The 19,550-nt window shown below is 35.3% G+C and overlaps 1 protein-coding gene across 7 annotated transcripts in view; it reads left to right on the top strand.

The window, feature by feature from the left end:
• Positions 1–19,550, top strand: part of Csmd3 (CUB and Sushi multiple domains 3) — a 1,124,273-nt gene that overhangs the window by 819,098 nt on the left and 285,625 nt on the right. For all 7 annotated transcript variants that reach the window (XM_045143269.1, XM_045143267.1, XM_045143265.1 and 4 more), the window contains 2 exons: positions 2,096–2,222; positions 4,102–4,304. In XM_045143269.1, the coding sequence (XP_044999204.1) occupies positions 2,096–2,222; positions 4,102–4,304 (330 nt within the window). The remainder of the gene's footprint in view (positions 1–2,095; positions 2,223–4,101; positions 4,305–19,550) is intronic.

The raw sequence follows: 19,550 nt of genomic DNA, 5'->3' as shown, positions 1-19,550 counted from the left end.
TGCCTCCCGAGTGCTGGAATTAATGGCGTGTGCCTTAGATTTTCAATGGAAATCATGAAAGCCAAAAGGGCTTAGAATGAAACACTTCACAGCCTTAAAAGACTACAGCTTCTAACCCAAACTACCGTACCTAGTAAAACTATCCCTCATGACAGATGGAGAAAGGAAAACTTTCCATGACCAAAGGCAGCTCTATGATTATATGAACTCAAAGCCAAACCTACAAAGAATACTTCAGAAAATATTCCATAGACAAGAGTTAAACAAAAGCCTACAATAGTATGAAAACAATAACCAAAACTAGAGCAAGCATGAAAACATTAAAAGCCCTAAACCCCACCAACTCACCAGCATGGCAAGGATTAAAGCAAATCTTACAATTATAATTTTAATTATTAATTGACTTTACTCACCAATAAAAAGACATAAATTAATAAGGTGAATCTGGATAATGGACCCTTCAATCTGCTGCCTTCAAGAAACCCACCTCACAATTAAAGATAGACACCTCCTCAGGGTGAAAAGATAGAAAATGATTTTCAGTGCAAATGGAAATAAGAAACAAGCAGGTGTGGTGTTGCAGTCCGGGTCGCATTGCTGGTAGAAATCACCCAACCAAGAGCAGCTTCTGGGAAAAAGAGGTTTATTTGGCTTACAGGCTCGAGGGGAAGCTCCACGATGGCAGGGGAAAACGATGGCATGAGCAGAGGGTGGACATCACCCCCTGGCCGACAGAAGGTGGACCACAGCAACAGGAGGGTGTGCCAAACACTGGCATGGGGAAACTGGCAATAAAGCCCATAAGCCCGCCCCCAACAATACACTCCCTCCAGGAGGCATTAATTCCCAAATCTCCATCAGCTGGGGAGCTAGCATTCAGAACACCTAAGTTTATGGGGGACACCTGAATCAAACCACCACATGTGGCTACACTAATATCTGACAAAATAGGCTTCAGACAAAGTAATTAAAAAGGATAAGGTAGGGCACTTTTTATTCATCAACAGAATGATCCAATAAGAGGACATCACAATCATAATTCCTCAAATATTTAATTCAAAAGAAAAATTTTCTGTTTATATTTTGGCAGGATGGTAACATGGAGAAATTTTGAATGTACAGTGCATTACACAGTATTTTGCTTAGGGTCTACATATGTAAGTCAATAGTGTTTCTAAATTACATATTTCTATGATATAGAATATTCTTTCTATATTGTCTATATTACCTATACTACCAAAGTAAAACTACTTCAAATACCCTAGGAATATCAATGGAGAGTGAATCTCTCAAAAGAAAAAAATATATATTGATATTATGTGGTAATACTTGCATTTTTAAATTAAATACATTTTATAAAAATTAGAAGCCACATTTAATCAAAAGAAAAATAGATTTTATTGAACTAAAATATCTAATAAAAATGTCACTGTAACTTTTGGGAGGTTAACAGGGAAAAGTTTAGAATAATTTAAAGAGAAAAAAAGCACAGTGAAATTGGAATGCCTTAGGAACTGCCAAAAGATTAATTTTTCTCAGAGGTGGGGTAGCAAACTGAATTATTCAGCCTGCAATTCATGAGCAGTGATTAACTTGCCATCTGTTTCCCTTTTAAAAAATATTATTTAACAACACATCTTAAAATGTTTTGAAGCCAAGCTCACAGATTTGAATGTGTTCCTTTTCTATTACATAATCAGATTTGTTTTATTGTTTTTATATGACCTGACTGGAGGTTATGCTATTTTATTGTACTATGTAGTCTTGGTTCAATTAAAATGCATTAATCTAAAAATGTTTGTGGAAATGTTTATTGCCCAGCATGGTGGCACACCACTAATCCCAGCACTCAAGAGGCAGAAGTAGGAGGACTGCTGTGAGTATGAGACCAGCCTGAGATTACATAGTGCATTCCAGGTCAGCCTGGGTTATAGTGAAACCCTACCTCAGAAAGAAAAAAGAAAAAGAAAAAAAAAGGAGGGGGGAGGGGGGAATCATCATTTTTCTTTAATCTGAAAATACATATTTTTATGACATTTTTATATTAATTTGGAAAGTCTGGTATTAAACTTAAGTTGCTATTGAATTTTACTAGCTGAATGTGGAGGTCGGTTTAAAGGAGAGTCCTCAGGAAGAATTTTATCCCCTGGCTATCCCTTTCCATACGACAATAACCTTCGTTGCATGTGGATGATTGAAGTAGATCCAGGCAACATTGTCAGGTAAATAGACTTCATGTTCTCAATATTACCTGTAAATCTGATTTAACTTATCAGCATTTATCTACAATATTGATTTTAATATGATTATCCTTCATAAGTGCAATCATAGTCTTCATGTACTTAAATATGAATAATATATTCATTAGGATAATTTGCTGACTTATAGAATGAACCAGAAACTGATAAATTATATAATAATCACAAGAAAGAGAGGACAGTTAGCTTTCTAAGAGGGCACAGAGCTTTATAATTTTTTCCTGCTTCTTGTGGACTTTGTTCTTTCCCTTCTTAGGGTATAAGATGCCAAATCCATCTTTGTGATCAGTATACAAGGTTGGGCCAGTCCCCTGAAGTCAGTGTAGCCTCTCTATCATGACGAAGAAATAAGAAAAGGAAAGGACTCTAGTATTTCCTGTTTCTCCTGGTCTTGGGAACATTCTGAAGCCTCTGCTTTCTGACCCTTTAACTGTTTGATATCTCTTTCCTGCTAAGATTTGGTAGGCTGGTGACATGTCTTCATATTATAGCTTCCAACATAAATTCTAATCCATTGCCTGCTTAATCAGCACATCAGGTTTTCTACCTACAGCAAACTCTTAGCCCCTTTTGTTCTCATAATTTTGGCTGATTTTAGAAAGATTAATAAATGAACAAATCCTCCTGAATGTGTGAACAAGTTATATAATTATTTCTCACAATACCTTTAAAACTTAAAAATTGCTTTATGACATAAAAGAAATATGAGACAAGTTTCTAGTTGATACCCTCTTGTGAGATGTTGTAGGCTGTAAGTGACCTGTTACCTTGCTTCTGCAAGGCAATGTACCGAACTCATGATGAGCTACTATCAATCTGTCCTCAGCTTGTTTTTCTTTAGTCTTGGTCAGCAGTTTTAGTTACATATTAAAACTATTAAATTTAAAGCCCTAATTCAACATGATTTTGTCACATTATTTACATTAAAGAACATTTCATAGTGATGTATGACCCAAATTTAAAGCTGTGTGAACTCATGCTGCCACCATGAATGTGTGTATAGTTGAGCTATTAATCAACTATAGCATTAAGTTCTACCCTTGGCACAAAAAGTAACAGGTGATAATTTTCTCTAGAGTAGAAATGAAGTAGAACAGATGGAACATGGCTCAGTGGTAAAAGTATGCACTGTGAGGTCAGACAATTAAGTTTAATTCTTGACACAATTACCCTTTAGGCAATGATTGAACCTATAACTATATTTGCCACATTTGTAAAATTGAGATAAAGATGGTTCTGCTTCATTAGGTCATTATATCAAACAATAAAAACATTTTAAATGCATTTATGAAGATTCTGACACATAGACATTTTCTACAAACAATGTTTATGGTAACATATATAAAATATTTGAACACTCAGGGCTGGATAAATGGTCTAGTGGTTAAGGTGCTTGTCCGTGAAGCCTAAGGTCCCAGGTTCACTTCACCAGAAGCCACATAAGTCAGATGCACAAGATGGCACATGCATCTGGAATTCATTTGCAGTGGCTAGAAGCCCTGGCTAACCCATTCTATCTCTCTCTATCTGCCTTTTTCTCTCTGCTTCTCTCATAAAAAAATAAATATATAAATATATAAACTATTTAAAAATACATGAACATTCAAAAAAACGTGTAAAATTTCTCCAATCTGCAAAGTTGATAGTATTTTAATCCTATTGCAAAGAAATCCATTGCACTAATCAAAACATATTAAAGCTTATATACGATACTTATGCAATTAATGTTTTAAACTCAAAACAAGGTACATTGACTAAAGGCCATAATGCATCTTTTATTCTAGTCTTTATTTTAAATGGGATCTGTATTTAAAATAATTGGAGATATATGGTTCTCCCACAGCTTACAGTTTCTTGCTTTTGATACGGAAGCTTCACATGATATACTCCGTGTTTGGGATGGTCCACCAGAAAATGAGATGCTCCTAAAGGAAATTAGTGGGTCTCTTATACCTGAAGGGATTCATAGCACTCTCAACATAGTTACAATCCAGTTTGACACTGATTTTTATATCAGCAAATCTGGATTTGCCATCCAGTTTTCAAGTAAGTATTTTAATTCTACTTGTACATTTTAGAATAGGAAGCAGAAATTATATTTATAGTCATTAATTTTGCTGTTCAACATTTTCATTTTTATATATTAGTATTTTTTATATATCATTTTGACCTTATATTCTTCTGTATGTAAGGTCAATTACATTTAGGAGAGAAAAGATTCAATTAATGTTCCAGATTAATATCTAGGTCTTTCCAATTATCAAACCAATTATCCTTAAAATAAAGATGATGTTAAAATAAATCAGCTAATGAAATAATTTTATCACATGGGTTGTACATGTTAAATATTTATTACCCCAAAATTTTGAGCCTAGAAGAATTTCATATTAAGGATATTTATGAGTTTTAGGATATTTGTATATAGCTAGTAAAATATAATACAAATGAGAGATACATGCCTGAACTGAGAATTAATTTATATTTCATATATACTTTAAAAATATAGTTTGGATGTTCCTCTGTGCTATATCTGAATGCATTTATATTTTTACTGTGACAGATTATATTATATCAAATGGGATTTTTCCATATTTTGAATATTTGGTGTGCCCATTTTGTAATACCGATTCTCCAGTTACGTGTGCTTTCCTGCTTTAAATGCACTATAAGTTCCATTATGTGCCTGTATATCCATAAAAAATAATAATTTTGTTTGGTAAAATTTATTAACAAATTTTAGATGTTTTTGGGTGTTCAGCAAGCACAAATTAGGGGAGTCATCTGAATAGATTGTCATTTTCTTTGTCAAGTTTTGATTTGGTCCCCCTTCATGTCCCCTCCTCAAATGCCATTGCACCTTTGAGGAGATAGCTGTTGTTTACTTAGAGACAATAATTGGTGATAAAAGAAAGGAAAGACATTGGCCATGAAACAGCCCTCACCCTCAGAATACAACCACTGAAATATTATTTCCTGATTTGATGCAAAACAAATTTAACTGAAATGTAGGTCACATAGCAACTTTATAATCTTTATCAAGCGTCTATAAGCAGCTGGGTGACTTCTCTTTCATGATCTCCTCACACTTTGTAGATTCTGCAGCTCTGCCTGTTGGTATTATAGTCTGTGGGACATTTTTGCTTAATCAGAGCTACTTAAGCCTGGCATTGTGCCTCATGCTGTTCTGTGCATAGCCCTTGCTTCTCAGCAGTTGCCTCTGTATCCCCTGCTTCAATCTGTAATCTGCCTGTCTGGTTCCACTTCACTTCCACAGGGAGGATATCATGGGGTATCACGTTATCATTTGCTGACATAATAGTTGATTTTGACAGAGCCTTTTTCATGCACTTTACTTTTTGGCCACTCTGTTAAGAATCTGCCCTGCTGGGTAATACAAAATACTAATACTCATAATTTTCTAATGTTGAGGAAATTCTCAAGGAAATGGATGCTTTAGCCATGAGTGGTTCAAGTCAGCTGCCTTTAAAGAATTGTGGGGAGCCTTTGCTTTTGTTCCCATTCCCATTATTGTTCTTGGCACCCCTATAACAGCCAACCAGCTACTTCCCTCATTATCCCTCTACACTTTCCTGCATGCTTCTACCTCACCGGTGTCTCTGACAAATAGATTGTACCTCACTCTTTAAAACTATTGAGTGTTTTGAATCTAGATTGAAACTCAAATCTCTGACCATTACATATGTAAACACCACAAAAAGTACTTAACTATCCTGCAAGCCACATCTCCTCGCTATTTATTTATGTACATCAAGCCACCCTCAATGCCTGGGTTCCCAAGGACAAACTAGTCACATTTCTGCTTCTGTGAAAAACTGTCTTCAATGTGTTTTGAGTACTTGCTTACATTCAGAATCTGTAATCTTCCAGTCATTTTCCAAGCCCAGTCAAGGAACACTCAGAATAGGAATGAGTTCCTAGTCTAACTTAATTGCTTGGCACTGTGTTGGGTTGTGTTAAGGCTGTTTAATGTTCTGATTTGCTTATGGCATTCCTGGCATGTGCTTATTGTGTTGGCATTCTGATCAGAGTTTATTCTGAATCTTCCATTTTTAACACTTCCTAGTCTTATTACTAGAAATTCATTTATAATAACTGGAGTGGCTATTCACGATCTGTGGTTTGTAGTTGAACCTGCCTGTTAGTGTGGGATCTGTGTGCAATGCTCTGCATAGCAGCACATAGAGAAATCTGACCAATGAAGACCGGCAGCCAGTATCTACTTCTCAGTCTTTTTCAGGTGTCAGGTTATTCATACTCCACATATACAGAAAATAAAATTTGCTCAACTCTGAACTCCTAACCTACTTGTATCATAAATGACAGTGGGAAAAACATTTGACTCTGTTGCCCTGACAGCCAGTTCTATGTAATTGCTAGAGATGCTAAGGGTTCACTGTGATTTGACAGTTACACAAAGTAGCATTGAATGAATGATTGGCAGGATTTATTGAAAAAAAGTTGGTTTTTAATGTGCAGACACTAGATAATTGAGTTATATACCTATAAAATATAGCTTGCTGTGACTATATTTGCTATTTTGATAGTGTAAATTAAAAACTAATCAGTTTAACATAAAATATCTGCTATTTTATAGTGTAAATTGAAAACTAATTAGTTTAACATAAAATCTCTTTTAGAATTTTTTTGCAATAGAAATTTATGGTAATAATGAATTTAAAAGGTGCATGTGTATCATGCAATATATACTGAAAATTTACTTCTGAGAATGCTGAAATCTGCCAACACATCTAGAAGGAAATTCAATTTCACGGAAGGAGCTACCAGGAAGAGTCTAGACCAAGATGTGTAATGCTAGTCCACAACCTTCCTGACAAAGTTGCAAATAAGATTTTATAAGACAGCAGGGATAGATTGGTGTCAACCTTATATTACCACTTATAAGTATACTTTATAAGACCCATGAAAATATGGTTTAAAAAAGAACTCTTTGTAGTCTCAACTCAATAGCATTTTAATAAATAATAATGTTTTAGGGCCACAACCATCTATTGATTATGTTACCATATGACCAAAAACTGAATATTAAATTAAATATAGTTTCAGATTGTTTATTCCCTTTCTCTGGAACATAATATCATTATAGTGAGGAGTGAAGGGCATAAGAATTTCTATACTTTGTAATAGCCAAGCACAGAAAGGGAATTTAACAAGACCCAAGGCAAGATACAACCTGTAGAAAGACATAGACCTAGTGATACACTTCTTCCAACTATATCTCACATACTAAAATTTCCAAAATCTCTTGAGACCAATACCAGTTTAGCAGTGGGCATTCTCCACATGAGCTTATGGGGACCATATCACATTCAAACCATTACAATCCATCCCTGACCTCAAAATACTATTGAAAAGCTCATATGCAAAATTTATTTTGTCCATTTCTATGAATCACCAAAGTTTTAATAGTTCTAACCTTGTTCAAAATCCCACCTTAAAAGTCTCTTCTGATAATGACTACAAATTCCAAGCAGTGAGCTCCTATAGAATCCAAAAGAAAAATTGTGTATGTCCAATAACCAGGGTAAAAAAACTAAATAATTCCACTCTAAAATAGATGGTTGAAAAGAGAGAAAGAGGAAAGGACCAAAGAAAATGACAACAAGTACAAAAAGCAGGTGTAAGTCTTAAATCCTGTCACTCCGTGCTTGACATCCAGGTGTGTGATATCATAAGGTGAGCTTCAGCAAACTCAGGCACCTGTGCATTGCTGGCGTTGTCCGCTGCAGTCCACATGGCTTCTCTCCTGCGCTGTCTCTACTCACACGTGATTTTCACGAGAGAACATTTCATGCTTCCAGTGTTTGCACCATCATGGATTCTCCACAATAGCTTAGGCCTCAGTTGGGCCTGGCGCTTCAAGCATTGTCTATTTGCAGGGATTGTGACGCTGTTGTACATTGTCTGTCCTTTACGGACATTCTTTGAAATTGTGGGCCAAGTTTTAATGACCATGTAACTCTTATTATGCATGTCTCTGAACCAGCATCATGAGGTCCATCCATGAAAAGGTCTTCTTTTTTTTTTTTTAAATATTTTTTGTTCATTTTTTATTTATTTATTTGAGAGTGACAGACAGAGAGAAAGACAGATAGAGGGAGAGAGAGAGAATGGGCGAGCCAGGGCTTCCAGCCACTGCAAACGAACTCCAGACGCGTGCGCCCCTTTGTGCATCTGGCTAACGTGGGACCTGGGGAACCGAGCCTCGAACTGGGGTCCTTAGGCTTCACAGGCAAGTGCTTAACCGCTAAGCCATCTCTCCAGCCCGAAAAGGTCTTCTTGAATCTGAAGTGGTTGTTCCTACCCATCACTTGGAAACATGTCTGTAGAAACCTAGGACTGACTGGACTGTTTAACATGTGAAAACACTTCCTAGGCCATGGGAATGTAGGTGACTCAGTGAACTCCTATTTTATGAGAAAGTCAAATGATTTTATATTTTCACACACTGTAGCCTTAGATCAACGGGATATAGAAAATTAATTAGATGATTTATGGGCTCGGTGCTGAGTACTTGGTTACTTTTAAATGCTACTGTTGCAATCAGGTTCACATTGCTTGCAGAAATCACCTAAGAATAGCGTTTGGAAAAAAAAAAAAAAAAGGTATACTTTGGCTTACAGGCTGGAGGAGAAGCTCCATGATGACAGGAAAAATAATGGCATGAGCACAGTGTGTACTGATATCCTGGCCAACCTAAGGTGGACAATAACAACAGGAGAGTGTACCAAACACTGGCAAGAGGAAACTGGCTATAACACCCATAAGCCTGTCCCTAACAATAAACTGCCTCCAAAAGGCATTAATTTACAAATCTCTATCATCTGGGAACCTTGCATTCAGAACACCTAAGTTTATGGGGGACACCTGAATCAAACCACCACATTTGGCCCTGGTCCCCATAAACTGATACCCATACATGATGTAAAATACAATATGTTCAGTTCAGCTTCAAAAAGTCCCCATAGTTTTATTAATCCCAATGATGTTCAAACATACCCATAGTCCAATGTATTTTATCTGAGTCATAATACCAAAAATAAACAAACAAACAAAAATCCCATAATGACACAGAATACAAATTCACACTGCCAAAGAAGGCATTTGGGATAGCAAATAAATATTCAACCAACATGAGATTTAATACAACCAGGGCAAACATCAAACTCTGTAGATCCAAGACCAACAACTCTAGTTAATGAAAACTCTCCAAGTCTTATAATTCTAACCAACAACAAATCTCTGGTATTCCAATTCCACCTCTCCAGCTAGGCTACTCACAGTCTTGGAAAAATTCATCCAGGGCTGGCATTTTCCTTAGCAGCCACCTCGTGGTCCTAGCGTCTCCACTGCATCCCTACTGCAATCCACGGTTCATCCTCATGGCTCCATCAGGTCTCCATGCCCCAGTGCAGGTCATCAGGCCTAATCTCAAAGGTTGTAATCTCATATAATTGTAGCTGAATAGGCAGATGTTTCAGCCCAAAGATTTCATTTCTGTGCTATATAACTCTACTCACACCAGTCCATTTCTACACAAAGCAACCCTGCATAAATTCTGAGGCATATCAGCAAACTTCTCACATAAACTACCTCTAACCCAGTCCAAGCAAAGCTCTTTCTAACACTCATAAGACAAACCTCACAGTCCATAGTTCTTACTGCATTCAGGTCTTTCAACTCTGACCAGAATAATCCATCAAGCTGTACTTTCAACACTACAAGGTATCTCATAGGCCATAGTTTCAAATTCTTACACATTCCTCTTGAATCAGCTTTTAAAGGCCACATTCACAGGCAGGTGTCTAGCAGCAACTGACACCATTCCTCGGTACCAACTTTACTATTGCAGTCAGGTTCACATTGCTTGCAGAAATCATCTGGCCAAGGGCATCTTTTGGAGAACATTTTGGCTTACAAACTCAAAGGAAAACTCCATGATGGCAGGAGAAAACAATGGCATGAGCAGAGGTTGTATATCACCCCCTGGACAACATAAGGTGGACAATAGCAACAGGAGAATGTGCCAAACACTGGCAAGGGGAAACTGTATATAATACCAATAAGCCTGCCCCCAATAATATGCTACCTCCAGGAGGTTCCAATTCCCAAATCTATATCAGCTGGGAACATAGAATTCAGAACATCTAAGTCTATGGGGGACACTTGAATCAACCCACCACAGTCACTAACCTTTAACCATCATGCCCACTTTGCAAATACAAACTTGGTATTTTCCTGCTAAACTGCACATATTTGAAATTTCTCTTCTCTTTGCTCCCAAATTTCATAGTAACCCTTGCTTAAAGTAGCAATCAAAAGATCATGCTACAGTCTGTTCTTGAAATGACCTTTATTAAAATAAAATGGGGTATGAATTTTGTATTTGTGCATGTGTGTAAAAGGAGAACTTCCAGTGTCCTCCTCTTCTCTCTCCTACATGTGTTTCCTTGAGATAGAGTCTCTTACTGGAAGAGCTGCCATGCTCAGACAGACTGGCTGATGTATGAATCCTGGTGCTTTCCCAGGTGTGTATCCAGTCCCAGCTGTTGTACTTGAGTATTAGAAAATCAAACTGAGGGTTAATCAGGCCTCTCAGTCCCTCATGCCTATGTGGCAAGTGCTCTTTGTGTGCTGAGCCTTCTCCCCACCCTGAAAACGGAGTCGTTTTTAATTTTACCTCACTGAATGTCAAAGTCAGGGAAAAAATATAGACAAGTACTTTTTCAGGTGCTATATGCATGGTTTCTCGTCCAACTCAACACACAGGCCTTATTTTTGTCTGAAACTTCGTTGAGTACTTTCCTTATTGCATATAATTCAGCATGCTGGTCCCAGCCACCCCCAGAATCATGCATTAAACAATGTGTATAGCTATCAGGGTTTATCTACCTTGCATCACCAAGTTTTTCCAAATTCTTCCCAAAAATCAGTTCCCCAAAAAATCTGTTTCTAAGAGTTAAATGCTATGTAGTCAATGTTAGTCACAACAGTAACCTCATCTTTCTACTGGCTCTTTTCTGTATCAGTTACTTTTGCCTATCTGTGACCAAAATTTGAGGGAGAACAACTTGAATGAAGAGAAGTATTTATTTGATTATTTAACTTCTCTCTTTGGAGCAGATGGTGAAAGGAGGGCCTTATATATGCTAAGAAAGCACTTAGCTACTGAGCTGCAGCACCAACCCTTTTGATTGTTTTCAATTTTAGAAATCATGATCTTTTTACACAGTCAAGGCTGACTTTACTCAACATGTATGTCAGGCAGACCTTAGATTTGTAATCCTTTGCCTAAGCCTTATAAGTGCCTGGGAGGAAAAAGGGATACCACTATGCCTGACATGGTATAAAGAATTATTTTGACTCATGGTTTCCAGAGGTTCTTTCCATGATCTCCTGACCCTTCCTTTGGGTAGAACATCATGTGGTAAGGGCTTTTGGATTGAAGGATCTTCATTACAGCATGGCAGAGAGAAAATAGAAAAAGAGATACAGCAAGGGACCAAGGCAACGTGTAGTCTCCAGGGACCTACACACACACTTATATGCTTCCTTTAAACCTTACCTACTAAAGCTTCCAGACATTCCCCAAATCTTGAAAACACAGGGTAGCAAGGATTTAACACGTAAGCCTTAGAAGACATTTCATATTGAAACCACAACAGTTAATAATTTCCATTTCTCTTTCTCTTCAGCTTCTGGCAGAAAGCATTTGAATCTAATCTATAAATGAGACTTTTTTATATATCTCATATAAGCTGAATTAGGCCATATTTTTCTTTATGTGACTGACTTATTTCATTTGGAATAATATCCTTAAAATTGAATTATATTATTATCACATATTATAGAATACTATCTTTTAAGACTTAAATATCACATTCTGTTTTCTCTTATCTGTATAGCCCCTTTTTTAATCTGCTTATGGAAGCTGTTTCTTCCCCTTGCCTACTGTGAATAGTGCTGGAAAAAAGGGATTCTATTTCTTACAGGTTTGCATTTCAGTTCTTTTGAATAAATACTCAGAAATCAGAGTTCCGAATCATATGGATGTTCTATTTATTATTATTTTAGGAAATTATATACAATTTCCCCCAATGAATGCACCATTTTGCCTATCTACATTATCCAGGAGCCCATGATTTTCTGTCTAATAAGATGGTGTCTCATTAAACAGCCTCATCTCTGTCTCACTGTCTTCTCACTCTTGTGTTGAGTAACTAGAAAAAAAGGCACTTATTAGTATTAGCCATTCTCAAATATTAGAATTATATTTCAGATTTGACTCATGCCATCTTTTAAATTTTTCACTAAAAGTCAGTTTATTGGAAAAGTAAATTTAAATCATTTTTTTTTAATTTCTAAAAAAGATATGCATTGTTTGTACTGTTACTCTGGCTCACATATCAATGAGGACAGGAAAACATTGTATTCTACTAAAGTACAACTTCAACATTAAACATACTCCTGGTTTTACAATGATTTAGAAAATAAGTAAATGCATCTACATCTGTAAAAGAGGCTAATATTTATATAGAAGCAGATTATGGCACTGGCATTGAAGATTCTTTTCCATACAATGATTAAGCAGATCTGTTTTTCTTCTAGGTTGATGAAACTGTTTCTGTCAGTTGTAATTGTCTTTAAACTACCTTAGTTTATTATTTACATGAATCTTTAGTAACCTAATGAAATTTTAAGGAAAGCCACTTTTTCAGGATCTGGAAAAGTTTGAACCTAATAAGGATGTTGAGCATACTTTATAAAGTTGATGGATCATGTACAAATCAAGGGCTCAAAAAGGGATGAAATTTACCAGAGAGAAATCTACCTCTATGTTACCATCTACATTTCAAATATTTCTTCATTGATTTGACTCTGGATGGGGTTCTCTTCTCAATGAAATATTCCAACAACCCAACTTGATTTCCTCATAGAAGGTGCAGTGTAGAATGTAGTGCCAGATTTTCATCAGTATAAAATTATAAAGCAATAAAACTGGAAAGGATGAAGGTAAGGGCATGTGAATATCAAATTTTAATGAAGACCTTGCTGAGTGTTCAGAAAAATTGTGAAACTATAAAACTACTTCTTAGGCATTTTACACAACAAAAACTTCAGTCTATTGGACTTTAAAGAGTCATTTCAAAATTGGAATTTTATAGAATTTGCATATAATTTTTTAAATATACCTTCAAAATCTTATTTACTCCTAGACAGAATGGCAAAGTATTAATAAACAAGTCAGCTAAAATTCAGGGAAGAAAGACAACCTGATCAATAGCCCTGTCTCAATCCACAATAAGCTACTTCCAAGCCTCCTGCTTCTTATAGCATTACTAATTCAACTGCATGAAACCTAAATTTTTCTTATTTGAAAGATTTACATAAACAATTTTATAACACATCATTAGCTGTCTAAACAAAAAATATACATAAGGAGTGATGAGTGATGTATGTATACTTATTTCTTGTTATATCACAGTACAAGTTAAAGAAAATAATAACTGCAGCATGAATTTGCTCAAGGCCACTACAATGGTAATCTAGACATTACTTCTGATTAATGGTTTAAGTACTTATGTATACACAAAGTTGAAATACATACATGTGCTTATTAGGATGATGAAGTATATATTAAGAAAAACACATATTTTCCCTGGAATAAGACTAAATTAGATAGAAACAAACATAAAATAAGAACTGAAATATGAATGCTTTTGGCTTAGAATTAGAACAATGAGAACACTGTGATAAATAAGAGTAGTTACTGTTTTGAAAACAACCTTGGGTTATTCAGAATAGATTAAAGCACATTGAAATGTATCTTAAATGCTTTTGCTGCATATTTAAAATGAATATCCCATTGTTTTAAAACACACCATTATATAAATAACCATGAAATTATTAGAGTTCTTATCCATTCTTTCATTAATGGTTTTCATCTCACAAACATCTTATCTCATCAAGTGCTTTTAGCTTTTATAGAAGGCTCTCTTTAGAGGTTCTTACTTAGAAAGACACTAGTTTCCTCCACATAAACTTTGATTCCATAAGGTCATGTGTACTTAATGACAAATGTAGTTAACTCAAGTGGATTTAGTTTATATGGGCTCTACATATGAGGGGGAAAAAAAGGCATATTTGTTTTTCTGTGTCTGGTTTATTATGTTTACTCTAAAAAATTCTAGTTCATCCATTTTCCTAAAACTGTCATGACTTCATTTTCTTTACTGCTAAATAAAATCTCATTGTATATGTGTCCCATGCTGTCTTTATTCATTCTTTTGCTTGCTGGAAAACTACACTGGTTCCATTTCACAGGTATTATGAATAGTTCAGCTTTAAACATGGGTGTGCAAATTTCTATATGGCATGTCCACTTAAGAGTGCTTCATGTCAATACACAAGAGTACAGCAGCTGGGACAAATGATTGTTCTAATTTTCATTTTCTTAAAACAATATTTTTTATGAATTTATTTTGCAAAAAGATGAAGAGAGGGGTAGAGAGATGTGTGGTTTGGGCACGGAAGGGCCTCCTGTGACCTCAGATGAACTCCAGATGCATGTGCCACTTTGTGGCTCTCTCTGACTTTATGTATTGAGAATTGAAACAAGGTAGGCAGGATTGCAATCAAGAACCTTTAACAACTTTTCAATCTCCACAACCCTATTTTGCTTTCATTTTTTAAAAGAAACAGCTCACACTACCCACACTAACTTCCATAATAGCTGAATTACTCACATTATTTGCATGATAACAGCCATTTTGACTGGGATGAAATGGCATCTCAAGCAGTTTTACTTCACATCTCCATAATGGCTAATTATATTAGCTGGTTTGTTTTTTATAATATATCATCATATTTATATTTATTTATTTATTTATTTTGAGAGAGAGAGAGAGGATGGGTTGGCTGGGCCTCTATACACTGCAAACAAACGCCAGATGCATGCACCACCATGTGTATATGGGTTATGTAGATACTGGTGATCAAACCTGGGGCAGTCCTTAGGCCTAGCAAGAAAGCACCTTAATAACTAAGCCATCTCCCCAGCTCCACATTGGCCAATATTTAAACATTTACTGGAAATTTGTTTCATATTTTTGAAAACAACATATTCAGTTTATATCACATTAAAGGACTTGGTGATTTTTGTATGTGCATGGGTTTAATTTTGGGAGTTCTTTGTAAGTTCTAAATATGTATCTCCATCTGATCCATGGTACTTGACAATGTTTTTATTTCTCACATTGTATATACTGTTGCCGCATAAGGCTTCCTGTGCTATGCAGAGGACTTTTTTATTTATGTTCTGTCATTGATCAATTACTAGGACTTTTTCCTTATTTACTCTTATCCTGGGCAGAAATTTCTTGCCTGGGAATATATCTTGATACATTTTAATTATATTTTCTTCTACTAGTACTAAAATTTCAGGTCTTACGTGAATGTTTTTGATCCATTTTGAATTGGTATTTTTTAATATTTATTTATTTATGTGGGGGTAGGAAAAGAACGGACACCCCAAGGCTTCTAGCCACTGCAAACACACTCCAGATGCATGTGCCACATTGTGAATCTGGCTTATATGGAAAACAAGGACTCAAACCCAATTCATTAGGCTTTACACACAAGCTTTTTAACCATTGAGTCATCTTTCCAGCCCTTGATCTGAGATTTTTAAACATGAAGAGATGTAGATCTTTTCAATTTTCTATATGTAGATATCCAGTTGGACTGGTGCCATTATCTTTTTTTTTTCCAATGTACATTTCTGACACCTTTGTCTAAATTTCAGTAGTCATGTCTATATGGATTTATTCATGAGTCTGCTATCCCATTGCTGTTTATACATGTTTTTGTGCCAGTACAATGCTATCTTTGCCTTTTTCCTTGTAATATATATTTAAGATCAGGTAATATTCTATACCCCGCATTTTTCTTCATGCTTAGAATTGCTTTATTTATTTGGGCTTTTGTGTTTTCATGTGAATTTTAGTATTGATCTGCTATTAACTTTTAAAATTTATTTTATGCCCTGCTACATTGATGGACATGTTTATCAATTCTAAGAGTTGCCTTGTGGAATTTTTCAAGTATTTTTAAATTTTTATTTTTATTTATTTATTTGACAGAGAGAGAGAGAGAGAGAGAGAGAGAGAGAGAGAGAGAGAGAGAGAGAGAAGGAGAGAAAGAGATTGGGTATGCTGCAAACAAACTAGACACATGCACCCCTTGTGCATCTGGCCTATGTGGCTGCTGGGGAATCAAACCTAGATCCTTTAGCTTTGTAGGTAAGCACAGCACCTTAAGAATTAAGCCAATTTTTCAGTCCAAATATTTTATTTATTTATTTAGTTAGTTAGTTAGTTAGTTAGTTAGTTAGTTATTTAGTTATTTATTTATTATTTGAGACAGAGAAAGACACAGAGAGAGAGAATGGGCAAGACAGGACCTCTAGTCACTGCAAACCAACTCCAAACACACACACCACCTTTTGCATCTAGCTTTACATGGATACCAGTGAGCCAAATCTGGGTCCTTAGGCTTTGCAGGCAAATGTCTTAACCATGGAGCAATCTCTCCAGCTCACAAGTATGTAAGTATACAGTAATGCTATAGAAAAATAGGGATTTCCTTTTCCTTATTTACATCCCTTTTATTTTTTCTCTTTTCTTTTAGCTCTAGCTATGACTTGATCAACAGTTTTCCTTATTATATCCTTTTCCAATTTTACTAAAACTGCAATGCTGGTTTTGTATAATGAATGTGGCTGTGTCACTTCCCTTTCTGTTTTAGGGGAAAGTTTGAGAAATATTGGCATTAGTTCTTCTTTAAAAGTTTTAAAGAATTTAGCAAGAATTCATCCATCCATGAGCTATTCTTGAGATGTCTTTATTACACCATCAATTTCCAAAGTTAGCTTTCGACAAAAAGCAATCTTAGATATCAGTTACATATTTCTATGATCTGAAATATATCACCCCATGCTTGTTACACTGGTGTGTGTGAATTAGATTTACTTTTACAACTTTTAATATTATTTGCTCTTATTTTATGTGTCATGGAGAATTTGTCTGGCTATGTGTATTTGGGAAGTACACAGTCAATATTACATATGGCATATGCAAAATACTAAATATTCACATACGGTGAAATTGATACAAGTTATTTGCAGTTATATTCATGCTGCTGGCACAAAGTATCTGACTAAAAGCAGCTTGTGAAAGAAAAGGGTTTATTGTGCCCTACAGACTCACGAGGAAACTTTATAATGGCAGGAGAAAATGTGGCATGAGCAGAAGCTGGACATCACCTCCTGCCCAGTATTAAATGGACAACAGCAGCAGGAGAATGTGCTGAACATAAGCAAGGAGGAACTGTATAACACCAATAATCTCACCCCTAGCAACACACTCCTCCAGAAAGGCTCCAATTTCTAAATTTTTATTAGCTAGGGACCTAGCATTCAATACATGTGAGTTTATGGGAACACATAATTCAACCATCACATCTTAACATCACAATTATCATTTCTATTAAATAATCACTTAAGGAAAATAATTTATAGTTGTACAATAGACTAGCTACTTAATAATTCCCATTCTGTTCTGACAAAAATAAAATTATCATTCCCATTTAGATCAAGTAAACAAGAAGGAACACTCATCTTATATTGTTACTTTCATGTTTTGATACTCCTATTTAAGTTGTATTAGGATGAACATAAATCAGTTCATATCCATAATGTATGCCTCATAATATAATTAAGCATAAGAAAATGGAATTAAGATTATTTTCATCATTTTGGAATTTCTTCTTTTAGCAAAAAGAATGGATGGCATACTTGGAACGTAGTAGAACAAAAATATAGATACTCAGAAGTGAATATGTAGGAAATTGAGCTGAAGAAGTTCTGACAGAAAATATAATTTATTAATGACCAGTGCACAGCATACTGATGTTAACTGTTTATATTTAATAATGAAACGAATTGCAAAACATTATTCTATAAAATGTCTATATATTACTCTAGATTATAGCAAAATAAAAGACCTAAATTATATTAAAAATATAAATTCAGTTAACATAGTATGAGAGTTGTTTGTTCACCCAAAATGAAATTATCATCAAGTTAAAATTCATTATTTTTTTAATTTTTTATTTTTTGGCTCTTCTAAGTAGGGTTTCACTCTAGGACAGACTGACCTGAAATTCATTATGTAGTCCCAGAGTGGCCTTGAACTCATAGTGATCCTCCTACCTCTACCTTCTGAGTGCTGGGGTTAAAGGTGTGCGCCACCACACCTGGCTTAAGTTAAAATCATTAATTGATGTTAAATTAGATGTTTAATACCAACCTAAAAATTTAATATTATATAACTGCTTATACTCATGAATGTTAGGTGACACTTTCTTACTCTAATGCATAGCTCCTAATATGTCTGTTTTCTTTATTGAGTATTGTTTCTGTTAAAACAGACAAGAGGGATAATTGCTGCTAAAATTATTGTAATTTTGTCGACCAACAAACCCAGAGGGTAGCCAGTAAGGACTCAGAACTTTGAATAAGTAAAGAGAGCAAAACAATAGCCTTCATACCAAGTAATTGTTTTTGTATATATTGAACTAATTGCTTTTAGAACTACAGTAATTCCAAGAGAAGAAAAAAAAAAAATATTTGGTCTTTTGTTTAAACCATCATTCTCTTTAGTGCCTTAAAATCTTACTGCTAATGTGTTTATTAATTGAGAGAAAATGGAGCAGTAGGGATTTACCACCTCTTTCCTTGTAAGTTAATTAGGCCCCCAGGCAAGTACATATTCTCACATGCTTTGTATTTCATACCTCATGAAAAACCTTTTTTTAGCTATTTTATCCCACTTATGCCCAGAAAAATCTGAGGGTAAAAAAAAAAAAAAAAAAAAAAAAATGTCCACTTCATTGGCCTCATGATAATGGCGACTTTCATTTCAGTATTTCTCTTACATTGTTGTACATGTTTATTTACGTTTGTTTAATTGCTTGTTTGTGTGTGTGATGCTATGTGTGGTGTGTGTCTTATAGGTGTCCTTGTGGCAACCCATACTGCTTGCCACTGGGACACTATGTGTCCTGTGCCCTTGCTCTTCCATTTGGTCTTGTTTTGCCCCAAAGTCCCTTTTTTTTTTTTTTTTTTTAGTTTTGTACTCAATGAATACAGTCAAGTTGGTACCATTGTTCTTTGGGGTGGTAGGGATGGATTCT

The sequence above is a fragment of the Jaculus jaculus genome, chromosome 2 (genome assembly GCF_020740685.1).
Source record: "Jaculus jaculus isolate mJacJac1 chromosome 2, mJacJac1.mat.Y.cur, whole genome shotgun sequence".
NCBI lineage: Eukaryota > Metazoa > Chordata > Mammalia > Rodentia > Dipodidae > Jaculus > Jaculus jaculus.
The sequence above is the reverse complement of the archived record's forward strand: the minus strand, read 5'-3'. Positions and strand labels throughout refer to the sequence as shown.